Here is a 10,014-nt window from a genome sequence, read left to right as displayed (position 1 = left end):
AGAGCTCTTCAGGGAAAGGTGCTTGCTGCCAAGTCCAGTGACCTGAGTTCAGTCTTCTGAACCCACATGGAAGAGGCAGAGAATCAGCTCCTGAAAGTCATCCTCTGATCTCCCCATGCATGAGCATGCATTTAAAACGAAACAAAACCACAACCACCATTGTGGCGCTATCTGGATACCAATCCATCTAGTTCTCATCTTTTCGAAAGGCTAAGAGGGACATTTACTAGACAATGGAGAGAACGTTAACATTAAGTGGACATTTGATAATACGAAGGAATTTGTTTCTATGAGTTGTCTTTTTTTTCCTTTCAGAAACATGCAGATAAATATAAACAAAACGAGGCTGGGTATGTGGGCATGGTGGCTCATGCCTATAGCCCCAGGACAGTTTGGGGAGATAAGGCAAGTGTAGGGTAGATAGTACCTACACCCTACAAACGGTTCCTGGTAGGACACATACATTTCAGATACCCAAGAGCTTTACCCATCTCTTTTTTGAAAGCCTAACTGAATGTTTTCAAGCACATACAAAAGTGGAGACAACAGAATAATGAGCCTGACATATATATATATCACATCACACACACACTGAAGCTTTTCTTCTATTCCCACCTCAGATCTTCTAGGCTGTACCTATAGCTACAATGAGAAATCTGTACTCTTTATAACATTACCAAATGCAGAACGTCCACTTTATTAAATGGGTCTTATTTAGTGATCAGTCTTTGTTCTCTAGTATCTCCCCAGGAGGAAGTGTCAATGTATTCTTCCTTTGTCCCCTAACTTTTAGCCAGCATCTCATTCCCAGCAAAATGGCATCCTTGCAATGGTGGGCATGGCACTCTGCATGGGGCATGTGGTTCAAACGCAGAAACCAACCCCCCCAAACTTTGCAGACAGACGTCTTTGGGAAGGTGCTGGAAGCTCCCTCTAGGTGTAGATATGACTGTTAAAAGAGGACACATTATGCACACTACTGCATGTGCCATGTGCTCTGGAGACTATGTAACAGGGCTCAGCGCTCACTCAGGTCTAGACTCAGATCTGCTTTCAATCTTAGTTGATCATGATCAGGGACTGTCTGTGACCCTCAAGAAGCGACTAAACTTTCCGGAGCCTCTTTCTCATCATTTGTAATATGGACTTAAAAAGATTGTAAGTGTCACAACATTGCTCTGATAATGCTTAGCAGAAGGTCAGTTTCTTAGTAAGCACTCAATAAACCAGTGACTCGACCCATCAACCATGACAGCACACATGATGAATAGATCCAGCCTTCATAGCATGCATGATGGACATGGACATATCAAACTGTCCAAGCATCCTCTGACTGACAGAATGTTGGACTGAGGATATAGGCTCTGCAGCTCATGCTCAGGCTGGCCTTGGCCTCTGCATGGAGAAGCCAGACTTCTAACCCCACCCCTCCCATATTGCCACATCTAGCTCCAAAAGGTACCTGTGTCCTCCGGGGAGCCATAGGAGGGGCTGCCCTGTGATAAGGTCGCCCAGCTTGAGTCCTCATCACTGGCTGCACTGTTTCGCATGCCAAATAGGAGGCTAGCACTCTTGCTATGTTCCCGGGGGCCATCTGTGAGGGCCTGAGGCCCTGAGGGGACTTCCACATTCTCCAGAGGCTCAGGTATCCCTGGAGGAGAAGACAAGTCCTCCTCCTCATCCTCTTCCTCTTCATCTTCATCATCCTCCTCCTCAGCCTCTCCTGCTGCCTTCTCCTCTCCTTCATCTGGTCCCTGTTCCTGGGTGTTGATGATCAAGGCAGATCCATGAAGCCCCCGGTTGGCTGCATTGTGGGCCGAGAGCTCCAGCTCAGAGTATAGATGCATTAAGCCTTTGGGACCCAAAGGTGCTGTCTCAGCCTCCTGGCTGGCCTCCTCTGCCAAGGTCAAGGTCACATTTCGGTTCTGGTCTCGGTGGGCTGTGGCAGCCCTCCGAAGCTGGTTCTGGCCTTCCTTTAACCACTTGGCATTGGCAGGGCCTGGTTCAGGCACACTACCCTCTCCCATAGCACTTCGAAGGTCCTTGGGTACCACAGCTGTGGCTTGCAGCTTGGCGTTGAGCAGCTGGTTATGGGCAGCGTGCAGGGGTAGGGGGAAGCTGAGTGCAGGGCCTCCGTGGCTGTTAGCATTAATGGCCGACTGGCTCAGGGATGATGGAACAGACATGGCCTTGGTAGACCTGTGAGACAGGGAGGAGAGTCCATGTTGAGTGTTCCTGTTTCTGCCCCAGACTAAGGTCCCGTCCCTCATCTTGTAACTCAGGAGGCCAGCAAACACCATTCCATGTGCCATGAACTATATCCTCACCAGACACCTGTCCCTACAATCCCACCCCCATCACAAGTCAGGCCCAGCTCTGCAACCCATCCTTTCCCCTTGTGTTCTGAGCAGCACAGTGGTGCCTGCTTTCTCTTTACTACCAAAAGCAGAATGTCTGCACAATGGCTCTCTGTGCATCCCCATGCCCCACTTGACCAACCGGGGCTCACTGTGCCAGGGACACAGACAGCATAGCACAGACTTCAGTGTTTTGGATACTAAATACTGACTATCCCCTTCCCTCCTGCCACGGTGCTATCTGGAGCCTCATCATTGCCAGCCCCCTGGGCTGTGTTCCCTGCATTATAAGTCACTAACACAGCCACCCCTAAGCCCATTCTACACTAGGGACTAGTCACACAGGAATGATGGATATGTCCAGCCAGTAGACATCATACAAGAGAGTAGGTCACAGAGGAAGGACCTTCAGCTCCAGTTCTTGGCTCTCCTAACTATAGACTGTGTCTGTCAATGAAATATCTCCCCTAGGATATCAGTCTCCCCTGCCAGCCCTTATAATGCCATGGTCTCCTCAGGAGCCTCTGATCTAAACCCTCTAGCCTTTCAGGTCATTGTCCAAGGGTCACTATCAGGGAGACGTTCCCTATACATCTGTTTTAAAACTGCAGGCTACCTTTCCCCAACTGAGTAACCCCAGTCTTCCTAGGCATGGACCATCATCTACCACACTAATTTAGCCTTTGTATTTGTTTACTGATCTCCTCATGGCTAAGTTCTATGTTGGTGAGGATTTTGCATTGTTTTGTTGTTGTTGTTATTTTCAATACAGTATTCCTAGCCTCTAGCAATGTTCTGGCATAGAGCAAGAAGCAGGAGTCCAGAAATTACCATTGAGTAAATGTACAAATCTACCCTCACATCTCCCCAGACCCCACTTTAGACTCTTCTCAGAAAACACTTCATTTCACGCTCTGGATCTGTCTGTCTCAGCAGTAGTTCATGGTCCTGTAATCTTCCTCCCCTTACCCCAGCAGGCTGAGTGTGACCTATCCTCTTGAGGGTCCCTGGACCTCCCCTTAAGGCCAATCCATCCTCTTCTCTGTCCCTGCCTGTTCTGGAACCCTATGAACCCTGGATCCCCTCAACACTAGTTCTTGCCCCTTAACCAACCACTGCCCACCTCCCACTCACTCTCAACTCTCACTGCAATCCCTCCCTCAGCCAAGCCCTGTGGTCACTCTTCCTCCCAATGGCCTCCCTCAAAGCTCCATCTATTGAACCCTTACTCTGTACACAAGTCCCCAACAACACAACAGTTCGGGTCTTTCCTTCTGACCCCACTGTGCAGCTCTTCTCTTTAGTGTCTTACTTAATGCCCCCTCTCCTTATTCACTAGCCGAGGTGTGTGACCCTGGCCATCTACTGCCTCAGTCCTCCGCAATGCCCAGAGTGAGTGCAGGGCAAGGCTCTCTCCCATTTCTTCAGGCTTGGCCAGGGATCCTAAGACAGGAGCCACTATCTGCATTTTTACCATTTCTAGCTCCTGGAAATCTAGCACAATGCTCTGAATATTTGTATAAGATAAATGAAATAAGGTTTCTGTCCATGTGTCTGCTTCACCTTCACATCTAACTAGTTGCTGGTCTGATCAGTGTGGCTCCCCCAGGGCTGTGAGGAAACTCATGGTCACTGGAATAAATGAAGGGGAAAAAATAGGCAGTTCGGTCTCCACCCAGAACCACAGTGATTTTCCAAAAATGGAAACCAGATTGTGTCACTCCCTGCTTGACAAAATTAAAGGGCTCACCACTGCCTTTAGGAAAGTCTGAGCTCAGTTTACAGGATACCTGAGAGGCCACTGCAGCCAACCCCTACCTAGCACCTCTCAAGCCACCCCTCCCCCTCACGCCTTACACTCAGCCACACGAAGGATAGGAGGTTCTGGAACACATCAAACAAAGCCTGAGTTTTTGTTTACACTGTTCTCTCAGCCTGGAATCTGCCTCTTGTTGTAAGAACCTCTTCTTGTATTTCAAACCTTCCCTCAGCTGTCAGGGTTCCTAAGCAATCTTCCCTGGACTTTCTTCACCTTCCAAGGATCCTCCCTTTTCTGTGCTCCATAACACCCAGTGTCACCTGCTATCAGAAGACACGGAACTCTGTCTTACCCAGTATTACAGTATCATCATAAAGGATAATATGTTGTGTCTGCCAGAGTGGCCACTATAAGGAAGGATAGAATGGATGATGGGGACAGACACTGGAGAATTAGGAACCTGGGAGCTTGGCACTGGCTGGGAACACAGACTCAGAAAGCTTGTACAGTCACCTTAGACAAAAGTAGGTGAAAGTGGTCTTAGGGAAGGAGCTAGAGACTGATGAAGGGGGCCTGACAGGGAAGATGGGACACAGCCTGACCAAGTGAGGCTCCGGTCTGTGAAAAGAGGGAGAAAAAGAATGAAAATCAACATCCTGGCTTAATGACTGTTCAGTGGCAGCGTCTCACGGAGACCTCACACCTCTGGACAGCTCACAGGACATCACGAAAGATGAGCTCTCTGAAGTAACGGTGGGGAAAGCCATGTTTCTAAGTCAGGCTGGGACTGGCTTTCATAACTAGGAAATGGGCCGGGCGGTGGTGGCGCACGCCTTTAATCCCAGCACTTGGGAGGCAGAGACAGGCGGATTTCTGAGTTCGAAGCCAGCCTGGTCTACAGAGTTCCAGGACAGCCAGGACTACACAGAGAAACCCTGTCTCGAAAAACAAAAACAAAACAAAACAAAAAAAGTATAATAACTAGGAAATGTACCTGAAGAGAGCACATGTTCTGTGATGCTGGGCGTGTGGAGAGCGAGGTTGACTTTAGGGCAGCCCTGCTGATCAGGGCACCAGGGTAGAACGCAATTTTTAATTAGATTGTGTAAGTGCTGAGATCTAGCTGTCTAGCCTGAGGCAATGTGGCCACCACCCTCTTACTTTTTGAAGCCAAAAAGATAACCAGCTACCTAGTTTCTTCAAAAAAGTATAATCCAAACTCTCCTCTCTCACTGGAACTATCCATACTTGGGGCAGCTCAAAGGATAAAAAGGGGCCAGCATAGTTCATTAGGTGAGAGAGCTTGCCAAAAAGCCAGATGACTGAGTTCAATCCTCAAGACCCACACAGTCGAAGGTGAGAATGAACTCCATAACTTGTCTTCTGACCTCCATACTTTCATGTCTTCACTGTGGCTTGTGTATACCTACACCCCTCTGCCTCACAAACAAATGTACAGCACGAAGCTAAGAAGGGCCTTGGGGTAGAGACTAAGGAGGAGCCCACAAAGCCTGAAAAGGCTGATATCACACCATAGGTGAATGAACTGAGTACTGTCCAAAGCCAGGAGTCTTCCAACCTGATATCCTTCAAGATGCCAGGCACTGCACTAAGCATGGTCAAGAGTAGAAAATGGTTCCTCCCCTGGAGGAAGTAGGACGCCAATCTCTAAGACAATTCCTAGCATCTATAAGTACTTTCTTCTTTTTTATTTATATTTACTTAGGCATTTTGTGTGGGGGCACAGCTTCACCACAGCATGAGTGTGAGAACAACTTTGGAGAGTCTGCTCTCTCCGTCCTCCACGTGGGGCCTGAAGACTGAACTCAGGCCATCAGGTTTGGTGCTGAGCACCTTCGTCTGCTGACATCATCGCACCTGTCCACAGAAAAGCACTTTTCGTTGGCGGAACAAGTCGGATACTGTGATGGAGAAAGAACACCACGCCACCAGAGCCTCGGCTTACTGCAGCTCTAAGAAGGAAGCCTGCCTGAACGTCAGTCTCCTGGGCTACTCCCGTCAGCTCCCCCAGTCTCTCAATTTCCTTTCTAATGCCTGGAAGAAAGGGCAGTCACTAATTGGGGAACATGCTCAAACATCCAAACTGGATGAATCTGTTCTTTCTCTTTTTGCCTAAAACCAAGTGCTGTGCCTACTATTTAGATCCTCTCAACGTAAGAGCAAAGGGTCTCTTGGCCTGACCCTCCTCAGGGCTCCTTCCTCTCCACATGCACTATAGCCATTTCCTCTCTTCCCTGTTGGGTTTTTAACCCTGCTGCTATTCTCAGTAAGACTTCGTAACAGCATCTACTAAGGTTCACATGGTCCCCGTGGCATTTAACGCACGGGATGCCTGGCCAGCGTGTGTACTCTCAGCAAAATGTAGCCTCAGGAGCCCCTTGACCAGTGTGCATTCATAGCTTCCATGATCTACACTCCTGGATTACTTTCCATGCATCTGGCTACTGTTTTTGTTTTTTGGGGTTTTTTTTGCCTGTTTGTTAAGACTTCATTGCTGGCTCAATTTCCTCTCAGCCATTACAGGCTGAGTTTCTCACAGTGTTTCTTGTACCCTTTTCTCTTCCTTGGCCTGCATTTGGTAGAAGTACTCATTCATGCCCACAGATCCAGGTACCATCTACACAACAATGATTTACAAATGTCAAGCTCTCATCGGAACTCCAGACATGAACTTTCAACTCCCTCCCCAACAACTCCATGTAGCTGTCCCAGAAGCCTCTCAAACTCATATATTCATTCATGTTTTTCATTCCTACCATGCTGGCTCATTCTCTTTCAGGAATCTGGGACCACAGGATGCAATGGGCACCCACTCTGTTGTAATAGTATTGTATGATCCTAGAGATACATGTGTGGCCCTTGCTGTCCACTCCCAGACAACGATCACATTCTGAGAAAATATTCTGGATTTATCCACTCTGTACCTCAACTAACACTCATAATCTGCACCTTATGGTCCAAATCCGTAGCATTGCCTAAACTGCCCTGTTATCCTGGCCACAGCCTTCCTACCCTCTGGCCCCAACTCTTGTCATTGACCTCCCTAGCCTAAGCTGGTTTCTTTGATTCCTGGAAGCCATCGTCATGGTCTTTGTTCTACATGATTTCTGCCTTAAACCTTCAACCTGCTGCCCGAGCCTCACTATCCCAACTCTCCCTTTACGTTCTAGCTCAAGCTAAACACTCCTTAGAGCATCTTCCCTTGGCCCCCTCTCTCCTGCTCGCCCTGCTAGTCTAGATTCTGTTCTTCAGATCTCTCGGCGCACCATGCATCTTCCTTCATGATGTTGACTATCTTTACAATGTCATTCTTATTTAACTTCCTGCAAAGACATAGCTTCTCTGTGGACAAGAACCCAGTAACCCAGTCTGTTTTGTTTTTTGATTACATCTTTAATACCTCTAGCAGTGCCTTGTAAATACTAGGTGCTCAAATCCTATTTGTTGAATGAATAAATGATTGGATGCATTTTTTTAAAACAACCATTATGAGTGCTGTGTAACTAAGAGGGGATAAAGCAGAGCAGTGGGGGCCGGGGGGCTGTCTCGATTAAACTTGACAGCAACTGGACTCCAGCAACATTAACAGACCTGAGAAATATTGAAGTAGTGGGCATGACAGAACTTGGTGAAATTTAATGTCGAGGGGTGAGGGTGAATGTTGCCCAGAATCCCAGTGTGAGCATAACCTGAACTGAATGGACAGACGCCATTGTGGGAGGCTGAAGGAACAACAGATACGTAAGTGAGGTACGAGGGGAACAAGAGATGTTAATTAATTCACCTTGAAATCTGTAGGTTTGGAATTCCTGTTGGACCGTTCAAAAGGATGCCAGAGGGCAGCTTGGTATATATGAGTTTGCATTTTGGTAGTGGTCTGGGCCAGACAAATAAATTTGGGACTCAGTAGCTTATGTATGAAATTTAAAGAGTTGGACATGGGAGAAATGGTCAGGGGGAAAGGTCAGAGTGAAAGAACGCAGCTCAGGCCAGAATAGCACCACATATGCAGAGAAGAGACAAGAGACAAGAGGGAGACTTAGAATCAGTAGACAGCGCCTAGGAGAGAAACCAGGAAAACGCTTCAAGGAGACTGACAGACACATACTCAGTGGTAATGGACTCACAGCAAAGTGTCCATTGGAGTTACAAGGAGGGCTCCGATGACCTTGCTTGGAAGCTTCGGTGGATGTCAGAGAAGGAATGGAGTGGATTTTAAAATGAATGGGAAGTTGAGGGCGCAGAATGCAACAGACAAACAGGAAGAGGCTGGAAAGAACCTCTGAATTGGAGAGGGAAACCTGCTCCTAAGGAGCACTCTAGTCGCTGCTAGGCCTCTCTGTCAGGCTGGGATGGGAACCTCGCCGGTCCCAGGGCACACCCCTCGGTCGCTGAGGACAACAGAATGCAGCTTGACAGATCCCAGGCCTGGGGCTCTAGGCTTGAATCGCGCGGCCTGGCTCCTACCCTGATCCAAGTCCCCTTCCCAGCATTAGACTTCCCCTCCCCCACTCTTCTACCGCCCCTCGCTTCCCTTCCTCCCCCCCCCCCCCACCAGCTCTCCCCTCCCGCTGGGCATCCTAGAGGATCAAGAAGCAAAGCTATGGGGAGCGGTCGGTGTTAGGACCAAAGTGAATCCTGCGGATGGTGATTTTGCAGGCCCACGGTAGGAAGGCGGCGCTGGGGGTTGGGTGGGGGGTAATCAGGCCTGGCTCGGGGACCTGGACTCCTGCGAAGAAGACGCTGCAAGGGTTACGGGCTGCTGAGGCTGGTGATCCTACTCTCGGGGCTGGGCTGAAGCAGGAGCAGCACCTACCTGCGCGGCGAGGCCCCAGGCCCAGGTGGCGATGGTGGCTCAAGCTGCAGGGCTCCGGCAACACCGCAGCTTCTCCATCACAACATCCCCCGCCCAGGAGCGCGCAGGCCGCGGGGCCGCGCCCCGAGCGGCGGAGCCGCGCACGGGAGGGGGAGGGGCGCCATCTTGGCCCGGGTGGAGCGCGCGAGCGAGTGCGAGCCGCACTGGCTGCAGCTGCCCCAGCCGCACCCTGCAGACCCTTGCTTGACCCTCTGCGAGCCCTGCGGCCCAGGCTTCCAGCCTAGCCCGCACGGCTGCACCCAGCTCCCAGAACCCCTGCCCAGCTCTCCCCTTCCATGCCACCATCGACTCACCTCCGCGTCTGCGGGACCCTGGTCCTGCACCGACGCCGGGAGACGCGCCTAGAGCACGGAGTCTGATCCGCTAGGGAGGGGGGGAAGGAGCGAGAGGGTGGAGAGAGGCACGGGTGCTGGGACCGTGGCCGCGCCTCAGGAGGCTGGCAGCCGGCTGCTCTCTGGCTCTTGTGGTAGCACTCCCTGACGTCCTGTGGATAATAATAGCGCGTATTTATTGACCGCTTACTCTGTACCAGGCTCTATGATCAACCATTTGCATGCATTCATCCTCAAACCAGCGCTGTGCAATCCCCACAATTGTCGTTCTCGGATTTGAGAGGCAGATGCTGACATTCTGAAGGGTAACACGACTTGCCCTCAGTAACGAAGTAAGTACTTAAACTAAACCAGAACTGAGATTTTTTTTAACACTCTACGCATGCCTCTGAGTATAAAGCTATGACACGGTGCCCACTCCCCACCCCACCCCCCCGCAGCCCCCAACACACACACCGCGCGCGCGCTCCCGGGTAGAAATGAACTCGAGAAAAGGACCAAGTGGAGTCTGTGAGTGGAAAATATATAGAAATGCTGCAGTTGGGTAGATCCCTATTCGCCGCAGGCCCTGGGTGGGCAGTGAGGCAGGTCTTAGTGGTCAGATCCCTGACATAGAGCCCATCAAGAATAAAGAGGGGCAGAAACCCTAAAAGTGTTATCCCCAGAGCT

At 50.0% G+C, this 10,014-nt stretch overlaps 1 protein-coding gene across 2 annotated transcripts in view; it reads right to left on the bottom strand.

The window, feature by feature from the left end:
- Positions 1 to 9,486, bottom strand: part of Apbb1 (amyloid beta precursor protein binding family B member 1) — a 23,875-nt gene extending 14,389 nt beyond the window's left edge. The window contains exons 1-2 of one of the 2 annotated variants that reach the window (XM_028775534.1): positions 9,307 to 9,486; positions 1,463 to 2,199 (exon numbers count right to left, since the gene is read on the bottom strand). In XM_028775534.1, coding sequence (XP_028631367.1) covers positions 1,463 to 2,186 — 724 coding nt within the window. In that variant the 5' untranslated portion in view covers positions 2,187 to 2,199; positions 9,307 to 9,486. Of the gene's footprint in view, positions 1 to 1,462; positions 2,200 to 8,953 lie in introns of both variants that reach the window. The other variant, XM_028775533.1, reaches the window with a different exon arrangement.
- Positions 9,487 to 10,014: the final 528 nt, after the last annotated feature.

This window comes from Grammomys surdaster, unplaced genomic scaffold, assembly GCF_004785775.1.
Source record: "Grammomys surdaster isolate TR1022 unplaced genomic scaffold, NIH_TR_1.0 256, whole genome shotgun sequence".
NCBI classification, from domain to species: Eukaryota; Metazoa; Chordata; class Mammalia; order Rodentia; family Muridae; genus Grammomys; species Grammomys surdaster.
This window is presented reverse-complemented; position numbering and strand designations above follow the sequence as displayed.